Here is a 22359-nt window from a genome sequence, read left to right on the forward strand (position 1 = left end):
TGGAGCTCTGGTCCCAGGCTCTGGAGCACCTAGTCCCTGTGCTCTGCAGCACAAGTCTCAGCCTTTCACCACCCTTAAATGATTAGTCCCTCTGACTATCTCAGGAGGAACCCGTAGTCACTGATGTGAGTGACACAGGCCTGGAATCTCAAGAACATATCCTAGTAGTTGCTTTGGTTCACTGCTCATACCTTAGCTATAGCCTTGATGGGCCAGCCTTATCAAAGGAGCCAGGCCATCCCCCAGTCCATTCTAGGTACTGGCTGAGGCAAAGAGAGGTCTTGAGGGTCCAGTAGGCAGCTGGTAGGCACTGCTCAATCAGAGCTCTTTACCCATATGACTTCCTCTTCAGCATGTGCCAGCCAAGCTATGAACTCATTCAAGTGTCAGATGTAACTTCCCTAGGGATTGTCCAACCAGTCAGGTCACCTGGGCCTCAAATGCTTTGGTCCAGGACTAGGAATGGACCAGGTAAGCACCTTGTCCAGGTGCCTGGCCAGCAGGACTCCCCTAGGTAGACTAATTTCTTTGCAAGCCCTGCATCCTAGCTGATGGAACAGACCACAGAGCAGACTGTACACTTCCTTAAATGTGTGGCTGGCACAGAAGTAGGTCAGGGGCCACATGGGGCAGAGGTGGGGAATGGTGTCTGTGTGAAATGACATTGATGAGGTGTGAGGGTGATAGGCCCTTGTCTCTAAGCCTTGCATACTACCAGAAAACTTTTGCAGATCCAGTTCCCCTCTTCTCTGTGCCCCTCCTGTGCCCTCACTCGGTCATCCCTATGAAGCATCAGTGCATACCACCCAGAGCATGCACAGGCAGGGATATGCTGGTGCCCCCCCAGGGTGTGATGCCAGGCCAACCCATTCAGGTGAACTAATAAGCCCATTCCCGTTGAGTGTGGACCAGCTTGGTGACTTCTGGCACTGTGCCCTCAGGGTGATGCGGGCAGCAGAGGAGACAACGTCCAACAATGTCTTTCCCTTCAAGATCGTCCACATCAGCAAGAAACATCGCACATGGTTCTTCTCAGCCTCCTCTGAGGATGAACGCAAGGTGATTAGGGGATCACGGGACCTCAGGAGCCAGGCAGAACCTGCCTTATGTGACTGATCCCCAGGCTTTGACCTCCCATCAAATTTGGGGCAGCTGCTTCCCAAAGCGTGTCCCCACTGTGAGAATGTGTAGGCAGGGTGGAGCCCCAAGTGGGCTGAGGAGCAGCCACAGCCTTACAAAGACAAGGCCACACCTCAGCCACGTAGCAGGCTGATCCAAGCCAGGGTCATCTCCTCCAGTCTTGGTCATTATTGAGCAGCTGGGTTAGTGAGGAGAGGATAGTGGATGAGTACCCTGCCCTGGGGAGCATCATGCCAACCATGGCCCTCACTGACCCACAGAGCTGGATGGCCTTGCTACGCAGGGAGATTGGCTACTTCCATGAGAAGAAGGAGCTGTCCTTGGACACCAGGTGCGTCAAGGGGTATTAATGAGTTGGGTGGAAGCCCCTAGGGCTTCTTGGTTTTGAAGTGTGTATCTACCTCCAAATACTTGGGGGCTTACACTATGTTCCCCTCACTGAATTCTTTTCTGAAGATGCCAGCCAGGCTGCATGCATGTATGTGAGAGCATATACTGCTTACATGAGCATATATGTGCCACTTGAGCATGTGTGTTTAAACAAACTGTCATTTTTTTGTTCCTGTCTTTCATGTTTCACTCTGTTACATTTATTATTTTTTATAATTTTTAAAAGAGTTATTTATTTATTTTAGAGAGAGAGACAGACAGATAGAAAGAGAAAGAGAGAAAGGAAAAGAATGGGCTTGCCAGGTTCTCTAGCCACAGCAAATGCACTCCAGATACATGTACCCCCTTGTGTATCTGGCTTATATGGGTCCTGGGGAATCAAACTGGGATCTTTAGAATTCACAAACAACTGCCTTAACTGCTAAGCCATCTCCCCAGCCCTGTTTCTTTTTTTTAAAAAAAAAATTATTTATTAGAGACGAAAAGAGGCAGATAGAGTATGTGTGCCAGGGCCTCTAGCCAATGCAAACATACTCCAGGTACATATGCTACCATGTATATCTGCTTGCCTGGGTACTGGGTAATAAAACCTGGGTCCTTGGAGTTTGCAGGCAAGTGCCCTAACTGTTAAGGCATCTCTCCAGCCCTCTGTTACACTTACTTGTAGCTCCTGTTTGGGGAACAACTGTGCTTTCTGCCTCCCCTGCAAGAGAGGCCCAGAATTTATAGCAGCTCAGTTTGCATTCCCAGCTCTTGACACCCACTCTTTCTTGGTGGTAAAGGCAGCAGCAGTCTCCCAGGGAAGTAGCTTAGTCCTGTTTCTGCATCCTCTCCTATGAGATGGCCCAGAAAGCATCAGGGGCTCTCTAAGGGAAAACAAACCATCCTGTCCTGTCATAGTCAAGGAAACAGGTCCACAGAGGCTGAATATTCCCAAGGAAGCTCTGAGGTCCCTGCCTAACTCCAAAGCTCCTGGCTCTCAGTTCAGCCTAGTGTCTTTCAGCAGCTCAGCCCAGAGTTGACGCATCTTCCCTTGGGCTGGAGGCATATGGCCAGTCAGGGTTGCAAGAACCACAGCTGGGCAATGGATGGGCCCACAGCCTCCAGCTCCCATGTCTGTCCTTAAACTGCATGTGTATGCATGTCATTGTGTCCCTCTGTGTATCTACTGTACTGTGTGTCCTTGTGTCTGTACACATGCCTTCTGTGTGTATGTGTGTCAATCCCAGGGTGCATCTGTGTGTGTGCAGGCTCGTCCTTGTGTCTGTGTGTCAATGTTGTGAGTGCCCATGTAGCACACCCTGTGGAGTGTCCCTGTGTGTGCGCATGTGTTCCTATATGCAAGTGTGAGGAACCTCCTAGTTCAGTGCTCATCTTCTCTCCCCTGCTACCTGCTCTGCTTTACAGTGACTCCAGCTCAGACACGGACAGCTTCTATGGTGCAGTGGAGCGGCCTGTGGACATCAGCCTCTCTCCATACCCCACGGACAATGAAGGTTTGGCCTTTGTGTGCATCTGCCACTGCATCTCTTCTCTATCTGGCTGCTTACAGTGACCTTGTTTGGGTTGTTGGGGAGGATGCTTAGCTGTATTCCTTGCCCTGTCCTGTGACAAAAGAAGGCAGCTTTCCCACCTGGGTTCAGGTTTCAAATCTTGCCTTCTCAACCTCACCCTTACACCTTCTGGGTACACCATGTTGAGGCACAGTGGGTCCTGCCATCCTTGTCTTGCATATAGCCATGCCTAGGCCACCTTCCTTGGGTCTCACCTTTCATCTACCACATGCAGACTATGAACATGAAGATGAGGATGACTCGTACTTGGAGCCTGACTCCCCAGGGCCCATGAAGCCTGAGGGTAGGTGGGACACCTGGGCCTGGCTGTGTCTTGGTGAGGAGGGAGCCAGATTGGGACCAAGAACAGAGTACCTCCCGGGCTGGAGGTGGTAGCCCAGGTCCTGCTCTGGGTGCTCTAAGTTTCCCTGCTGGCTCTGTTCACCTTCCCCTGCCACATCCCAGGTTAGCTCCGTGTAGATAAAGGGACGGGAGACAGATGGAGCCAAGGTAGGCCATGGGGACTCAGAGTAAGGAAGGATGAACACTGAGGGGCTACTGGGGCCGGGGCTGGGGCAGGCCCCTTCTCCATGGCTGCTGGCTTTCTAAGGAGCATAGCTGTAGGCTAAGCTGTCATCAGGCCACCTGAAGCCCATGGCTTACAGGGCAGATGCACTGGTGACAGGGCAGGGGAGGGCTGATACGGGAGGATGTGCCTCTCTGTCCTTCTCTTTGTCCCTCTCTCCCTAATACTTGTTCCCTCCCTGCTTTCTTCTCTGGCTCCTCCAGCCTTCTTGTCTTGTGGCTTGGAGTGATGCCTCCTCCTCCACGTGCCACCCAACCTCTGCTCACCCCATGCTCCCTTCTCATCTCCCTTCCTCTCCCTTGCAGGCTCTGCTGTCCTCCACCCCCTCCCTCCTTCTGTGTCTGCTCTAGCAGTCCTGCCACTGGGATCTGTGGCCATTTCCTCTTCATTCCTACTCCCACACTTTCTTCCCTTATGCCTTGCTTGGCTTCTAGGCACCAGAGAATGGGACAGTGAGCCTCCACCTGCCTCCAAACTGGGGCTGGGCACATGGGAAACGTCTGCACTCCCCACTGAACACTCTTAGCCACTCCCTGCCCCATCCACTGAACCCCACCTCCAGTCAGGGCTTCTCCCTTATCTTCTCGGAAGCTCTGTCCAGAGTCCCAGTGGCCTTCCCATTCCCTTAGTTCTCAAAAACACCAGCTATACCTGGCTTGGCACCTACCCCTGCTCCTCACTAGTTTTGTGCCTCCACTCACCTGTCTCTCTGGCTTTCCTTCTCTGTGGTCATCCCTCGAGGGCCTTTTGCCCTTGTGACTTTGCCTGCAGGCTTAGGCCTCACTCCTCTCCTATCACTCCTGCTGATCTTGGATGTATTTTTTCTGACAGTCCAGACAACATCTGGGCTGGATGCCTCACAGCAGTGTCATGTTCTAGAGGCTCTGGCCCTTCCTGTTCCCCTCTGGAATGCACCCTTCTTATTTGGGTGGAGGCAGACAACTCTGCTCACTTCTATCTCTGGGAACCAGATGGCTCCTCTTGTGACATTTAGGCTTTAGCGTGTATGGACTGCCATGTGGGAGGTGAATGGGGAAAGCCAGGGAGCAGTGGTGGTCTCGACCCAGGGAAGGTCTGGATGGGAGGATAGGTATTGGACATTGGGGAGGCTAAGGGTGGGACTTTGAGGATGTCTACCTGCTTGGCTGCTGCTGGCTCCTACAGATTATCGCCAACCTATAGAACTTGACACTGACATCTCTTTCTCTGCAGATTCCCTGGCCCACCCACCAGCCTACCCACCACCCCCTGTGCCTACGCCTAGGAAGCCAGCCTTCTCTGACTTGCCCCGGGCCCAGTCCTTCACCTCCAAGGGCTCAAGCCCTCTGCTACCACCCCCACCACCTAAACGAGGCCTCTCGGATGCTAGCCCAGCCCCTGATGACACTAAGAAGGACCAACTGGGCCTGAGGTGGGTCGAGCCTGGCCTCAGGGTGCCTGTTACCTCCCGAAGGATGAGTGACCCCCCTCCGAGCAGTATGCCCGCGGTACCAAGCTTCCGGAAGCTCCCTTGCTTCCAAGAGAGTGCCAGCCCCAGCCCAGAGCCTTGGATTCCTGGCCATGGGGCTGGCTCAGTCACCAGCTCTGCTACCACAGCCACTGCCAACTCTAGGAACTGTGACAAGCTCAAGTCTTTGCACCTTTCCCCCCGGGGGCCACCCACATCTGAGCCCCCACCTGTGCCTGCTAACAAGCCCAAATTCCTAAAGGTATCTGAAGAAGTACCACCAAGGGAAGCACCTAAGCCTGGACTCTTTGTACCTGCTGTGGCCCCCAGGCTTCCGGGGTTGAAGATGTCCATTTCCGAGGCCACTGTTCATCCTGTAGTGCTGCCAAAGCTGGAAAAGCCACCACTTCCCCATCTCCAGTGAGTCTGGATGTGGCCTTGCCTCCCACCCACCAAGAGCCCTCCTTGACCTAGCCCAGTCAGTTCCCCTTGTATTCTGAGCTATGATGTATGATGCACAAGGGTGGGGAGATTTTTTCACCACCCCACCCTGCCAAGTGGGACCAGTGTCCCTTGCCCCTCGCTCATGGTACAGGTCATAGCTAGCCCTGCCTTGGAAGAACATCAAACCTAGTGGGCAGAGAGCCTGGAGATCATGGCTACCTTAGGAGCAGTGATCCGTGTGGCCTCAGGAATGCAGGCTTTCTGGAACCACTGCTGTGCAGCCTGAGACCCTCACTTCTCCAAGAGCTACATAAAGGCCCTTCAAGGTTGCCTGCCTTGGGATAGGTGATGGGAGGAAGAGGGCCATGAGCCTCCTGTGCCATCCTTCTTCTGCAAAGCCCCTCTCTCTTAGTCCCCATTTCCCCAACTCTGCCTGAGACTCTATGTGTCTCTTGTCTTTGGAATCATCAAGGCCACCTTTGTGCCCTGCCCCATGAGACATAGGTAGCATATAGAGCATGTCCCTGAGGCCTGCTCCAAAATCTTTTTGCCTTATTTCTGGGGAGTGCCAGAGGCCCAGGTTGTCCACCACTTCCACATGGTCACCCACACCAGTGACTGGTGGTCAGAGGTATCTGGGGCTAGGGATTGGCTTCATGCCTTGTGTGATGGGGGAAGGTCCTGGTAGCCACAGGGCTGAGCATCTTGTTTTCATGTGTCCTTGGCTGCATCCTGTCTTTCCAAGGGTTGTGTTGTTTCTCTGAGATGCCTCCACTACTGAGGTGGAAGTGTCTGGAAGAGCCCTTTGCTGCATTCATCTTTTCTTTCTTTCTATCTTTCTTTTTTTTTTTTTTAAGGTAGGGTCTCGGTCTGGCTCAGGCTGACCTGGAATTCACTATGTAGTTTCAGGCTGGCCTCAAACTCATGGCAATCCTCTTATGTCTGCCTCCAGAGTGCTGGGATTCAAGGCATGCCCCACCATGCCTGGCTGCATTTTATTTCTTGAGACCCCGCAAAGAAGTAGATACTTGGTTGTCAGTCTTTTGCCATGACCTGAATCTGACTCTGCATGCCTCAGGGCTGTGTGTTTGCCAAGGGTGGTCATCTAGAGATTGACTTTACTAGCAGCCTACCCTGATGTGGCTTCATGTCCTCAGGCCATGTATGACCACCTTTATTTCTTTTTTTTTTGCTTGGTTTTTCGAGATAGGGTCTCAATGTATCCCAGGCTGACCTGAAATTCACTATGGAGTCTCAGGGTAGCCTTGAACTCATGGCGATCCTCCTACCTCTGCCTCCAGATTGCTGGGATTAAAGGCGTGCACCACCACGCCCGGCTCTCCTTTATTTCTTAAAGCCCTAGAGATCTGGCTGAGAATCACTTGCTACCTATAGGGTGGGCAGGGTTATCACTGTAGCTGTCCCTTGGGATCTGATCACATCATTAAGCCTGTTCCCATCTGTCTACTCCCCTGTTTCTTTAAGAGGGTTGTGACTTGACCAAGGTCACAATGTCAGGCAATAGCAGAGCTTAGACCCCGACAGTGCCCAGTGCACTTGCCCACAACACTAGGGAACCTGAGCTCAGATGCCCAGCACCCTTACTCTCTAGTATCAGTGGCAACCCTGACTTCCCAGTTGGGCTTCCAGGCTCAGGTGATTCCTGCCTCCCTAGGGCAGTGAGCATGGGTCTCAGAGTTTTGGTTACCTGGGCAGTTAGAGCCATAGGGGCCAGATCAGACTGAACCCATAGATTCTGATGAGCCAGACACAATTTTACATAGGCCATGTGTGGGAGCAGAGGGTGGCCCATTATATCATGTCTGAGAGTGCTAAGATCTTGTCTTTCTCCTTGCCACCCAGGCGATCACCACCCGATGGACAGAGTTTCAGGAGCTTCTCCTTTGAAAAGCCCCGGCGACTCTCACAGGCTGACACTGGAGGGGAGGACTCAGATGAGGACTACGAGAAGGCAAGGCTGAGCAGAGGGCTCAGATCCCACCCAGACATCAGGCGGGCAGACATGGGAGAACTGTAGGCCAGGGGGCCTCACTGGCCATACTGAGCAAAGAACCCCCCAACTATGAGTCTGAGGGTGTTGGGATGCTGGAAAGACTACGGTTCTGGTGCAGCAGGCAGCCAGATGGGGAGTGTGGAGGGGACATTCGGATCTTGACGGTGACCATGGTTGGCCTCTTCCAGGTGCCTCTGCCCAACTCAGTGTTTGTCAATACTACGGAATCCTGTGAAGTGGAAAGGTTAGTGCAAAGCCCCTCTTGTACTTGTTGGATATTGGGGTATTTTTTACATTTTTATATTATATTTTTTATTTTTTTTGAGAGAAAGAGAAAGAGGCAGACATATAGAGAGAATGGGCATGCCAGGGCCTCCAGCTACTGCAAACAAACTGCAAACACATGTGTCACTTTGTACATCTGGCTTACATGGGTCCTGGAGAATCAAACTTGGGTCCTTTGACTTTGCAGGCAAGTACCTTAACCACTAAGCCATCTCTCCAGCCCTAAAGTACTGGATATCTTGCTTCTCTGTCCCCATTACTCACTTTGGTATTGGGCAGTTACTAGCCCAAGCACATGGTTTTGAATATATTATGAAACCAGACAGAAATAGGTCCCAACAGCTCTTTCCTATCCCTGCAGGCCCACCAGGCCTCATGGAAGCCCCTCACTCTTAGACTCTGAGACCCAAGAAGCAAGTAGGTGGAAGTTCCCTGTGGAAGCTCTCTGGGGAGGTTCACCCAGCTACATGGCTGTTTTGTTTTAGGTTGTTCAAAGCCACAAGCCCCCATGGAGAACCCCAGGATGGACTCTACTGCATCCGAAACTCCTCCACCAAGTTGGGAAAGGTAGGGTGTACCCACAAAGCATAAGTCTCTGTTACAGGGCCTTCTGGCTCACCAGGGACACCCTAGCTGACAGTGACCCCAGGACTTCAATCTACCTATGGCTTCTCCAGCACTCTCTTGGCACTTGAGCTGAATTCTGACTTTGGCACCCCTGTCCTCAGAACTAAAGGCCACTTAAAACTGGGGGCCAAGATGACCATCACCTACTGGAGACATAGAAAGGAAGAGTTGGGGTGGAGTCGAGTGGAATGGGGTTCGTGCAAATGAGCAGGAGGGGAGATGTCATTCCTACACCCCTCCAAGTGTATAGTTCACCCTGGCCACCCTTAGTCTCCTTGTCTGTGTCAGAGATGGTTCTATCTGAAGCAGGTCTTATCAGAGGCTCTCTGAAGGCAGAAGGAGCCCCAAGGTGATGAGCTATCCCTGCACAGGTGACCTCAGCTAGGCAAGGCTTCTAGAGCCCTAGCCTACCTCACCCATGAGGGTCACAGCACCCAGCCCTGGTGTTCTTTCTGCTCTCCTCAGGCTGTAGAGGTCTGTCCTACTGCAGCCTCCTCTGAGCCTTCTGCTCCACACCTCCCTCTCTGTAGGTCCTGGTTGTGTGGGATGAGTCTTCTAACAAAGTGAGGAACTATCGCATCTTTGAGAAGGTGAGAAACTGGGCCCTTCTCTGAGAGTAGGATAGGACCTCTGATCACTGGGCTTGTCAAGGGGACTAGGTGAGTCTCCCTGACAGCATGTGGGCTGGGACTGGCACTTTCATGACCATCACCTTGTCCCACTGCTTCCTCTCTTACCTTAGTTTTGTCTCTAGCTGACTCTTGAGGGGTTGGGTGGCCAGTTCTAGCCCCTGGACCTGCCTATAGTCCTCTGAGCCCTAGAGCTAGGAGAGCAGTGGGAGATTGGTGAGCACAGGCCTGTTGTGTGGGCAGACATGAAGGGAGCACCAGTAGCCAGGAATAAACCTAGCTTCTGTGCCATTGTGATTTCTGACCTCCCCCTTGACCAATAGGGCAGAGGGCAGGGGGAGACAGGTTTGGGGGACAGTGATCTATACAAGCCCTACTGAGCCGGCTGCATTCTTCCCCTGCAGGACTCTAAGTTCTACCTGGAGGGCGAGGTCCTGTTCACAAGTGTAGGCAGCATGGTGGAGCACTATCACACCCATGTGCTGCCCAGCCACCAGAGCCTACTGCTGAAGCACCCATATGGCTACGCTGGACCCAGGTGACATCTATTCCCACACAGCTGTGGAGTGGAGAAGCAGCCATGGGGGCCACAGCCCCAGGCCACATAGATGGAAACTAGCCTGCATGCGAAGAAAATAAACAGGAGCAAAGAGTGGGCTTGACACTGGATGTCACCAGCGGACTCTGTACCTTACCCAGTATGCTGGCTGAAGCTGACTAAGTCCCACACAGGAGCACATTGTGACATCCAGAGGACTGGCTGGCTGACCTGGCCCACCCATGCCTCCTAAGAATCCATGGCCCACCTGCGCTTCAAGGACATGAAATATGGTTCTCATACAACACACACATTCTGCAGTGGGCTAGCCTACCCAGGCTGGGACAGTTGGATAGCAGCCAAGGCTGGCCTTAAGACCCCAGGGGAGTGCTAAGACTAAGGCTTCAGGAAGGACATTGCCTCTCAATAAATCAGAGATGACCCTTTGTCTCAATGGCCAGGGCTTGATTGTCAAGCAGGGAGCATCTGGCTCTACTGTGCACCTACCAGTATCCACTGGGGAGCCACTTGCAGGAACCCAAGTAGGTGGTTTTTGGTCTATGGCATAGACTGCTGTGTGACTTGATGAGTCACACCAGCGGAGTAACAGGTCAGGCCCACATACGTCAGTCTTGGCTCAAGAGTATGAACAGTTAACAAAGTTACTGAGTGCCTCTTGTGTGCTTGGCCCAGTGCTAGAGCTCTGTGTGTCCTGTGTGCAGTCCCTGGTTGGGCCTAGCCATCCATACTCACTCAAAGTCTAGCATGGGGAGACTGTGAGTGTGAAGTGCTGGCAGCAAAGTGTTTGGGGAACAGCAGGCTTGAAGGGGCCAGGAGCTTAGGTCCAAATGGGGATCCAGGAAGACTTTTTAGAGGAAGTGATGATTATAATGGGGCGAGGAGAATGGAGCCTGGGGAGGCCAAAAAGGGTGGGGATGGTGGCATCCAGATACCCAAGTGTTCAGATATAGCCCTGACTTCCCTTCCATATCTGCTGTGCACCCAGCAGACCATCTCGGCAGACCCCTACCTATCTATCTAGGCTGAACTTTCTGGAAACAAATACAGCTGTGGTTCAGGGCTGCCAGAGAACTCAGAATCAGCAGGTTCTCACTATATTCTAGGTTATGGAAGTTTTGTTTTTTAGGGTTTTTTTGTTTTTTATTTTTGTTTTTCAAGGTAGGGTCTCCCTCTAGCCCAGGCTGACCTGGAATTCATTAATGTAATCTCAGGGTGGCCTCAACCTCACAGCGATCCTCCTACCTTTTTCTTTTCTTTTGGTTTAGGGAAGATTTTAGATGGTACTCAGATTAAGGATTTATGCCCAGTAGCCAGGAACTGCTTGCCCAGTGAGACAGCCCTGTGTTTGGAACCCCAGCTCCTGTTGTATCCTTGAGGCCTGTGATTTACTAGGTGATCGAGGTTAGCTTATGTGAGAGGCTGTGCCCCAGAACGTCATGGGGTTCAATGGGACAACAGATCCTGTAGATGTCAGTGGCCATCTGCTTCCAGGAACCAGTTTCCACTGCCATCTCTGCAGGTGTTTCCTTTTAGCCTGCTGAAGAAGGGTCATTTTGCCATGGTCAAGGTTGAAGTACATAAAACTTTTTGCAACTCAAACCATTCCTGCAAAATCAGCCAGTCCTTCTCTCTACAGCTGGTATTTTTTGCCCTGTCTTCCCTGAATTCAATTAGAGACTGGGAGGGGGCACAGTTTACATTTCTGTAAAATACAAAACAGAGTCTGGGGAGATGGCTCAGCAGTTAAAGGCCTGGGTTTGATTCCCTTCTAGCTATGTAAAACCAACTGCACAAAGTGGTGCATGTGTCTGGAGTTCATTTGCAGTGGCAAGAAGTCCTGCCATGCCCATACACATTCTCAAGTAAATGAATAAAAATATTTTTTAAAGTATATAAAACAAGGCTGAGTGACAATTGCTTTGACCCCATGCCTAGGCGTCTGCTGAATTGGCAGTGTGCTTCAGAGCACATGCTGATGGGGCCTGCTCAGTGGCTGATGTATATCTGAAGATCCCAGACTGGAAGGTTTGAAGGTTCTACAGAAACTGGCTGATGACATTTGAGGCCTATTGAGGGTCCGAACCCAGCCTTGTCTCCCTACCTGACTCAGCCTACTGACAGTTACCACCTCTTTGGTCCAAGATTGTACATTGTGGGTGTTGGAAAGGTCAAGGCCATGGTCCTGCATGGTCCTGCAGTGTGAGGGAGAGTCCCCAATAGGTCCTGCACTCCCAAGACGTGCTATGAGTGTTTTGTTCCACATAGATAAGGAGGTGGTTACTGTGTATGAGCACTTAACTGCATTTGAGATGCTAAGCTGGGTACTAAACATAATTTGCCTGGAGAAGTACCTTCTGTAAGTACCATTTTATAAGTGCAAGAACCAAGGCACAGAGAGGCCCAAGTTCAAGTTCCAGCTTTGGCACCCACTGTCATATGATCCTATCACTGCTTCACTACTCTGAGCCCAGACTCTGACCCCTGTCTGGCTCCCTGACACCCCTCTCACCCACCGCTAATCATGGTGCCTGGGTCCCAGTCTGTGAGGCTAGGTTGATAGCAGTCCCAGGCCTTGCCCCAGGGGCAAGCTTAGCCCCTTCTTTCTACTGATAAACTGAGGCACAGAGAGGCTTTACTGACATGCCCACCATGATGCTATGTTCTGAGACAGCTTCTGTTTCAAGGCTTCAGGAAAGGGCCTAAGGCACCATGGGAAGCTTCCCTGAGCCAGGGTGAACATGGTTTTATGTTTCTTGTTTTTTTTGTTGTTGTTGTTTTTGGTTTTTCGAGGTAGGGTTTCACTTTGGCTCAGGCTGACCTGGAATTAACTATGTAGTCTCGAACTCACAGCAATCCTCCTACCTCTGCCTCCTGAGTGCTGGGATTAAAGACATGTGCCACCACACCCAGTTTGTTTCCTGTGTTTAATCTGAAAGTATGGTGAGCCTTCATGTATTCTGCTGCTGTGGTTATTATTGTTGTTAAACGATTTTATTTGATGTGTGTGAGTGTGGGTGTGGGTGGGTGGGTGGCATGGAGTGTGATGTGTGGCATATGTACACATGTGTAAAAATATGTTGTCATTGCATGTGCGTGAGGATGCCAGAGACCTTCGGATGTTCCTCATTATCACTCAACCTTGTATTTCCTTGAGAAAGGGATACCTCCCTCAGTCCAGAGCTATCATTGGCCAGTGAGCCCTGCCATTCCCAGTCATTGCCCCCCAAAATCATCACCCACCCAAGATTGGGTTCTGGGAGCCAAATTTAGCAGCCTCCAGCCCAAGATGCCATAATGCTTAAGTGAGGAGCACTCTTAACTGCTGCATCACTTCCCCAGTCCTTATTTTAGTACTGTATTTGTACTGCATTGTTTTATGTGTGTGCGTGTGTGTGTGTTTTATGTAGCCCAGGCTGACTTGGAATCCACTCTATAGCCCCAGGCTGGATCCTCTAACCTCAACCACACCTGTTTTTGTTTGTTTGGTTTTTGCTTTTAGGGCTTCATGCTAGCCCAGGCTGACCTAGAATTCACTATGTAATCTCAGGGTGACCTGGAACTCACAGTGAACCTCCTATCTCTGCCTCTGAATTGCTGGGATCAAAGGCTTGCTCTACCACACCCAGTTTTGTATTGTATTTTTTATTATTGTTATTTGAGAGAGAGAGAAAGAGGCAGAGAGAGAATGGGTGCGCCAGGGCCTTCAGCCGCTGCGAACTCCAGATGTGTGTGCCCCCTTGTGCGCATGTGTGACATTGTTTGCTTGCATCACTGTGTATCTGGCTTATGTGGGACCTAGAGATTCAAACATGAGTTCTTAGGCTTCGCAGGCAAGCTCCTTAATCGCTAAGCTCTCTCTCCAGCCAGTATTATATTTTCATAATGCTGGAGATGGAACCCAAGGTCTTGCAGGCAGGCCCCTCTACCACTGAGATACATCCCCAGCCCAAAAGATGCTTTTTGACATTAGAAACATCCGGCAAGTACAAGTTGCTCCTAATTCCCAGCTCCGGTCATGTTGCAGGGAGTGCCCCCTGTTGGCTGGATTTCAGTCTGCAGCTCCATCCCTATTTCAGATGGGCAGACAGACTGAACAGTGAAAAGGTGATTGAGTGTTGCAGACCTTAGAGAATGACCTAGACAAGGCAGATCTAGGTCTTGAACCAAGTCCGTGTGTCTGGGGATGGGGGAAAGGGAATGTCACAGCTCTGGTCTTCTCTGGACTCCTGGTAAGCACCCTGCAAGCCTTTGCCTGCATATTCTCCCCCTGAGAAAGACTGACTGGCTATGGGGGCCTCAGGGAAGCCTCATTTTGCTTGGAAAAGGAGAGTGACCTGTCAAATTGTCAGGCAACCTTTATATCATAAAAATATATGCCAGTAGTTGGGCATGGTGGTGCATGCCTTTATTCCTAACATATATACCGTCCCTTCAAGCTACTTTCCAGGCTCTCCCTGGAGGGAAATAAGTGGGCGCGCAGAGCAGAACGCTGACCCTTCTGCCCTCAGTCCCTTTGTGTACTCTACAGGAGCACAGGCATTCCAGGCTGCCCTGGCATAGCTGCTTAGGCATGCTCTGAGTTCAGGCCACTCCTTTCCTTCATTTCCTGTGAAATAAAACACACAGAAGAGCAAATAAAACATAAATGTGTGGGCTGGAAAGATGGCTTAGCAGTTAAGGTGACTGCCTGAGAAGCCTAAAGACCCAGGTTCAATTCCCTAGTACCCACATAAGTCAGATTCACAAGGTGATACATGCATCTGGAGTTTGTTTGTAGTGACTAGAGGCCCTGGTGTACCCATTCTCTCTCTCTAATAAATAAATAATTTTAATAAATTTATTTTATTTTTTTGGTTCTTTGAGGTAGAGTCTCACTCTAGCCCAGGCTGACCTAGAATTCACTATGTAGTCTCAGGGTGGCTTCAAACTCATGGCGATCCTCCTACCTCTGCCTCCCGAGTGCTGGGGTTAAAGGTGTGCACCACCATGGCCAGCTAATAAATAAAATTTTAAATTAAAAAGACATAAATATGGGCTGTAGAGATTGCTTAGTGGTTACGGCACTTGTCTGAAAAACCTAAAGACCCAGGTTCCAGTCCCCAATACCTATGTAAAGCCTGATGCACATAGTGGCACATGTGACTAGAATTCATCTGTAGTGGCTACAGACCCTGGAGCACGCATTCTCTTCCTCTGTTTCTCTCTCATAAATAAATACAAATATTTTAAAAACAGGGCTGGAAGGCTGTGTGTAGTGGCACACGCCTTTAATCCCAGCACTCGGGAGGCAGAGGTTGGAGGGATCATCAAGAATTTGAGGCCAGGGGGACTTCCGGTTAAGATGGCAGCGTAGGTACCACGCCAAAGCAGCCTAGGGGGGAAAAAAGACCAAAAAAACTCAGCAAAACATACACTTTTACTAAAAAGTGAGGTGTATAGGAAGTTGAAGCGGCAGCGGAGAAGTAGAAGAGATCCAGAGCATCCAGAGATCGCACAGGCTGGCAAAAGCGGCTCCGTCAGCTCGGCCAACCGCGGCAGCGACGGTACACCAGAAAGCCACCAGGCTCGGCTTCAGCCACAGAAAAAGCCAGGTGCGGGAGCTTCCCCTCACACCGGTGCTCTCCGCAACTTAGGAAACATGAAGGGAGAGCGGCAGTGAGCAACGGAGGAGCAGACCGTGAGGTAGAAGAACACATGGAGCAGCAAGAGAACCAGAGCAGCTGAGGCTCCCCCCCCCCCCACTGCCTGAGCCAGTTCCAGCGAACAGAGCAGCGGTCCCGGGACCAGGCCACGCCAACTTGAGCCGACAGCAAGACCCAAGGAGGAGCAAGGTTCGGCAGCAACATCAGTGGCTCCAGTACTGGTAACAGCAGCCCCAGCAGTAGCAGCTGCAGTCACAGCAGCAGCGGCAGACCCAGGAGCGGCAGCAGCGGCAGGCCCAGCAGCAGCAGACCCAGGAGCGGCAGACCCAGCAGCAGCAGCTTCTGTGGGAGCAGCGGCAGTGGACACAGCAGCAGCAGCTTCAGCAGCAGTGGTGGCTCCAGCAGTGGCAGCTACAGCAGCAGCAGAAGCAGCAACAGTGGTGGGTCCAGCAGCAGCAGCTTCAGCAGCAGCGGCTATAGACCCAGCAGCAGCAGCTTGAGCAGCAGTTCCAGCAGCAGGGGTGCGGATCTGCAGGGCCACACTTGCCAGGCTCGGTTTGCCCCGCAGGAAAAGCCAGTGCCCAGCCCCAGAAATCAGAACAGCACCCTGACAACCCAGGCAGCAACCTGCCTGAGACCAAAATCATCCAAGCCTGCTTGAATACTCTTATATCAACCCCTAAGAACATCATTGTAGATACTCTGAGAATCTTAAGAGCCACACCTAACACCTTAAGCTCCTACCCTGAAAATATATTACATCAAATCAATTGATACAGCTAAGAATACCCAGCTAGCTAGAAAATCCAAGCATTAACTTAATCCAAGATGAAAAAATATATACATTATAACACAAGAAACACTAAAAAGCAAGATGATATAAATCCACCTAAAATAATTAATGCATCAGAAATATCCAACAGCAAGAATGAGTTAGAGGAAATGCCTGAGAAAGAGTTCAAAAGAATGATTATAAATATGTTCAAAGAGGTCAAAGAATAAATCAAAAGAAACAAAGAAGAAATCAAAGAGGAAATCAAAGGAATCAAAGAAGATGCAGGACACCAATTTAATGAAATAAGGCAATACAAGACATAAATAAGGAAACAGAAATAATAAAAAACAGTCAGAATTACTAGCAATGAAGAACACAGTTAACGAAATAAAAAACTCTGTAGAAAATCTCACCAGTAGGATGGATGAGGGAGAGGACAGAATATCTAAGTAGAAGACCAGGTGGCAGATCTAATATAGTCCAACAAAGAGAAAGACAAACTTACAGAAAAGTATGAGTGGGAATTTCAAGATATTCAGGACACTATGAAAAGATCCAATATAAGAATTCAGGGCATAGTAGAAGAAGAAGAAATCCACTCCAAAGGCATAGTAGGCGTCTTCAACAAAATCATAGAAGAAAATTTCCCCCAAATTGGGAAAGAGGTGCCAATGCAGATACAGGAAGCCTTTAGAACCCCAGTCAGACAAAACCTGGAAAGAACCTCTCCTAGCCATAATCAAACTTCCAAACACACACACCAAAGAAAAAATATTGAAAGCAGTTACAGAGAAAAATCAAGTTACCTACAAAAGCAAGCCCATCAGGATTACAGCGGATTATTTAACACAAACTTTTAAAGCCAGAAGGGCTTGGAGTGATATATTCCAAGTTCTGAAAGATAACAAATGTCAACCATGGTTACTTTATCCTGCAAAGTTATCCATTCAAATAGACGGAGAAATAAGGACATTCCATGACAAAGGCAGATTAAAGGAGTATTTGAAGACAAAGCCAGCTCTACAGAAAATACTTGATAGAATCCTCCATACTGAAGAAAAGGAAAAGCACACATATAAGGAACCTAGAAAAAACAAGCAATACTCAAATACTAGTTAACTGAAGAGAGCACAGGTAGAACCGGAACCACACACACACAAAAAAAATGGCAAACATAAATAAACACCTTTCAATAATATCTCTTAATATCAATGGCCTCAAATGCCCCAACGAAAAGACATAGGTTTGCAGACTGGGTTAAAAAGCAGGATCCTACAATTTGTTGTCTCCAAGAAACTCACCTTTCTACAAAGGATAGACATTATCTTAGGGTGAAAGGTTACAAGACGGTGTTTCAAGCAAATGGGCCTAGAAAACAAGCAGGGGTTGCTATCCTAATATCAGACAAAGTAGACTTTAGTCCGATGTTAGTCAAGAAAGATAAGGAAGGTCACTTTATATTGATTAAGGGCACACTCCAACAGGAGGACTCCCAATCCTAAACATATATGCACCTAACATGGGGGCTCGCAAATTCGTCAAACAAACACTATTAGAACTAAGGTCACAGATAACACCAAACACAGTGGTAGTGGGTGACTTTAACACCCCACTCTCATCACTTGACAGGTCACCCCGGGAAAAAATAAACAGAGAAGCAATTGGACTAAATGAGGTCATAGAAGGAATGGACTTAACAGATATATACAGGACATTTCATCCAAAGGCTGCAGAATATACATTCTTTTCAGCAGCACATGGAACATTCTCTAAAATAGACCATATATTAGGACACAAAGCAAATCTTAACAAATTCAGGAAAATTGAAATAATTTCTTGCATTCTATCTGACCACAATGGAATTAAACTACAAATCAGTAGCAAGAAAGGCTATAGAGCATACACAAAATCATGGAAACTAAATAATACACTACTAAATGATGAATGGGTCAATGAAGAAATCAAAAAGGAAATCAAAAAATTTATAGAGTCAAATGATAATGAGAACACAACATATCAAAATCTCTGGGACACAATGAAGGCAGTTCTAAGAGGTAAATTTATAGCCTTCAGTGCCTATATTAAGAAATTAGAAAGGTCGCAATTAAACAACCTAATGCTTCACCTTAAAGCCTTGGAAAAAGAAGAACAAGGCAAACCAAAAACCAGTAGATGGGAAGAAATAATAAAGATTAGGGCAGAAATTAATGAAATAGAAACAAAAAGAACAATCCAAAGAATTAATGAAACAAAGAGTTGGTTCTTTGAAAGGATAAACAAGATTGATAAACCCTTAGCAAATCTGACCAAAAGAAAGAGAGAAGAGACACAAATTAATAAAATCAGAGATGAACAAGGTAACATCACAACAGATTCCAGAGAAATTCAAAAAGTCATAGGGACATACTATAAAAGCATATACTCCACAAAGTATGAAAATCTGAAAGAAATGGATGATTTCCTTGATCTATATGACCTACCTAAATTAAATCAAAATGAGATTAATCACTTAAATAGACCTATAACAAACATGGAGATCCGAACAGTTATCAATAATCTCCCAACTAAAAAAAGCCCAGGCCCGGATGGATTCACTGCTGAATTTTACCAGACCTTTAAGGAAGAGATAACGCCATTGCTTCTTAAGCTTTTCCAGGAAATATAAAAAGAAGGAATTCTACCAAACTCCTTCTATGAGGCCAGCATTACCCTGATACCAAAACCAGGCAAAGATAGAACAAAAAAAGCAAATTACAGACCAATCTCCCTCATGAACATAGATGCAAAAATTCTCAACAAAATACTGGCAAACAGAATACAAGACTATATCAAAAAAAAATCATTCACCCTGACCAAGTAGGCTTTATCCCAGAGATGCAGGGATGGTTCAACATACACAAATCTATAAATGTAATACATTACATAAATGGGTGGAAGGACAAAAATCACATGATCATCTCATTAGACGCAGAGAAAGCATTTGACAAAATCCAACATCCCTTCATGATAAAAGTCCTACAGAGACTAGGAATAGAAGGAACATATCTCAATATAATAAAGGCTATTTATGACAAGCCTACAGCCAACATATTACTAAATGGGGAAAAACTGGAAGCTTTCCCACTAAAATCAGGAACAAGACAAGGGTGTCCACTGTCCCCACTTTTATTTAATATAGTTTTGGAAGTCTTAGCCATAGCAATAGGGCAAGAGACACACATAAAAGGGATACAAAAGGAAAGGAAGAGATCAAGTTATCATTATTTGCAGATGACATGATTCTATACATAAAGGACCCTAAAGACTCTACTAGCAAACTGTTAGAGCTGATCAAAACCTACAGCCATGTAGCAGGATACAAAATAAATACACAGAAATCAGTAGCCTTCATATATGCTAACAACAAACACACAGAGGATGAAATCAGAGAATCACTCCCATTCACAGTTGCATCAAAAAAAAATAAAGTACCTTGGAATAAACCTAACCAAGGAAGTAAAAAATCTCTACAATGAGAACTTTAAAACGCTCAAGCGAGAAATTGCAGTTGACACTAGAAAGTGGAGAAACATCCCTTGTTCCTGGATTGGAAGAATCAATATTGTGAAAATGGCAATCTTACCTAAAGCAATCTACACATTTAATGCCATCCCTATCAAAATTCCAAAGGCTTTCTTCATGGAAATAGAAAAAACAATGCAAAAATTCATTTGGAATCACAAAAAAACCTCGAATATCTAAAATAATACTGAGCAACAAAAATGAGGCTGGTGGTATCACCATACCTGATTTTAACCTATACTACAGAGCCATAGTAACAAAAACAGCATGGTACTGGCACAAAAAAAGACATGTAGATCAGTGGAACAGAATAGAGGACCCAGATGTAAGCCCAAGTAGCTATAGCCACCTGATATTCGATAAAAATGCCCAAAATACTCATTGGAGAAAAGACAGCCTCTTCAGCAAATGGTGTTTTGAAAACTGGATATATATCTGCAGAAGGATGAAAATAGATTCTTCTCTCTCGCCATGCTCAAGAATTAAGTCCAAATGGATTAAAGACCTTAACATCAGACCTGAAACTCTGAAACTGCTAGAGGAAAAAGTAGGGGAAACCCTTCAACATATTGGTCTTGGCAAAGACTTTCTGAATACAACCCCAATTGCTCAGGCAATAAAACCACAGATTAATCACTGGGACCTCATGAAATTACAAAGATTTTGCACTGCAAAGGACACAGTGAAAAAATCAAAGAGGCAACCTACAGAATGGGAAAAAAATCTTCGCCAGCTATATATCTGATAGAGGATTAATATCTAGGATATACAAAGAACTCAAAAAGTTAAATAATAAGGAATCAAACAAGCCAATCAAAAAATGGGCTATGGAGCTAAATACAGCATTCTCAAAGGAAGAAATATGAATGACATATAAGCATCTAAAAAAAATGTTCTACGTCACTAGCCATCAGGGAAATGCAGATTAAAACTACATTGAGATTCCATCTCACTCCTGTCAGATTGGCCACCATCATGAAAACAAATGATCATAAATGTTGGCGGGGATGTGGAAAAAGAGGAACCCTTCTACACTGCTGGTGGGAATGCAATCTGGTCCAGCCATTGTGGAAAACAGTGTGGAGGTTCCTAAAACAGCTAAAGATTAATCTACCATATGACCCAGCTATAGCACTCCTAGGCATATATCCAAAGGACTCATCTCATTTCCTTAGAAGTACTGCTCAACCATGTTTATTGCTGCTCAATTTATAATAGCCGGGAAATGGAATCAGCCTAGATGTCTCTCAACTGATGAGTGGATAATGATGATGTGGCACATTTATACAATGGAGTTCTACTCAGCGGTAAAGAAAAAGGAAGTTATGAAATTTGCAGAAAAATGGATGAACCTGGAATGGATTATGCTAAGTGAGGTAACCCAGGCCCAGAAAGCCAAGCACCAGATGTTCTCTCTCATATGTGGATCCTAGCTACAGATGATTGGGCTTCTGTGTGAGAATGAAAATACTTAGTAGCAGAGGCCAGTAAGTTGAAAAGGAGACATAAAGGGAAGAGAAAGGAAGGGAGGAGGATACTTAATAGGTTGATATTGTATATATGTAATTACAATGATTGTAATGGGGAGGTAATATGATGGAGAATGGAATTTCAAATGGGAAAGTGTGGGGGTGGGGAGGGAGGGAATTACCATGGGATATATTTTGTAATCATGGAAAATGTCAATAAAAATTTAAAAAAAAAAAAAAGAATTTGAGGCCACCCTGAGACTACATAGTGAATTCCAGGTCAGTCTGGACCAGAAAAAAAAAAAAAAAAAACAGAGCTGGAGAGATGGCTCACTCGGCAGTTAAGGTGCTTGCTTGCAAAGCCTAATGACTCAGTTTTGATTCCCTGGTACACACATAAAACCCGATGCATAAGGTGACACATGTGTCTCTCTGTCTGTCTCTCTTCTCTATCTCTCTCTGTGCTTGCAACTAAATAAATGAAATTTTTTAAAAAATAAATTGTTTTTTTGTTTTTTTTTAATAAAAAAGCACAAATCCAGGCATGTTGGTGCAAGCTTTTAATCCCAACACCCACACTCAGGAGGCAGAGATAGGAGGATTGTTGTGAATTCAGGTCAGCCTGGGCTAAATTGAGACTTATCTCAAAACAAACAAAAAACCATAAATGTTCCAGGCATGGTGCTGCATGCCTTTAATCCCAGCACTCGAGAGGCAGAAGTAGGAGGATCACCATGAGTTTGAGGCCACCCTGAGATTACAGAGTGAATTCCAGGTCAGCCTAAACTAGAGTGAGACCTTACCTTGAAAAACAAAGCAAACAAACAAAAAGATAAATGTGAGGCACTGCAAATTGTTAACAGCATCTGTGCAGCCTCCAAGGCATAGCTTCTTGCAACCACAAGCCTCCCTAGAACAGTACCACCTTCCTCACTGCTGGCTTTGGTGAGTCTGTGTTCTTGTTTTTCTGCAAAGCCTTCACCATCCACTTACAGCTCCATCCCAGTATTCTCCTGTGTTTATATTTTGTAGCAACAGAATCATGCATAGGCAAGCTTTCTCATCTGACTTGTTTGGCTCATCGTTGTCAGATTTATCCATGCTGCCACATATAGTTTAGTTTGTTCAAGTTCAATACTGAAATGGTTCCACTGTGGTGACTGCATCACTGCACACAGATCCATTCTACTATGGATGGACATTGGATTGTTTCCAGCTGGAGCAACTGCAGAGCATGC

The 22359-nt window shown here is 47.3% G+C and overlaps 1 protein-coding gene across 4 annotated transcripts in view; it reads left to right on the top strand.

Moving 5' to 3' along the window:
- The window catches only part of Sh3bp2 (SH3 domain binding protein 2), a 39501-nt gene extending 29394 nt beyond the window's left edge, over positions 1 to 10107 (top strand). For 3 of the 4 annotated variants that reach the window (XM_045161836.1, XM_045161833.1, XM_004656014.2), the window contains exons 4-13: positions 942 to 1059; positions 1401 to 1471; positions 2938 to 3026; positions 3319 to 3387; positions 4882 to 5536; positions 7424 to 7532; positions 7763 to 7818; positions 8345 to 8426; positions 9017 to 9076; positions 9520 to 10107. In XM_045161836.1, coding sequence (XP_045017771.1) covers positions 942 to 1059; positions 1401 to 1471; positions 2938 to 3026; positions 3319 to 3387; positions 4882 to 5536; positions 7424 to 7532; positions 7763 to 7818; positions 8345 to 8426; positions 9017 to 9076; positions 9520 to 9657 — 1447 coding nt within the window. In that variant the 3' untranslated portion in view covers positions 9658 to 10107. The remainder of the gene's footprint in view (positions 1 to 941; positions 1060 to 1400; positions 1472 to 2937; positions 3027 to 3318; positions 3388 to 4881; positions 5537 to 7423; positions 7533 to 7762; positions 7819 to 8344; positions 8427 to 9016; positions 9077 to 9519) is intronic. The other variant, XM_045161835.1, reaches the window with a different exon arrangement.
- Positions 10108 to 22359: the final 12252 nt, after the last annotated feature.

This window comes from Jaculus jaculus, chromosome 11 (assembly GCF_020740685.1).
Source record: "Jaculus jaculus isolate mJacJac1 chromosome 11, mJacJac1.mat.Y.cur, whole genome shotgun sequence".
Classification (NCBI taxonomy): domain Eukaryota; kingdom Metazoa; phylum Chordata; class Mammalia; order Rodentia; family Dipodidae; genus Jaculus; species Jaculus jaculus.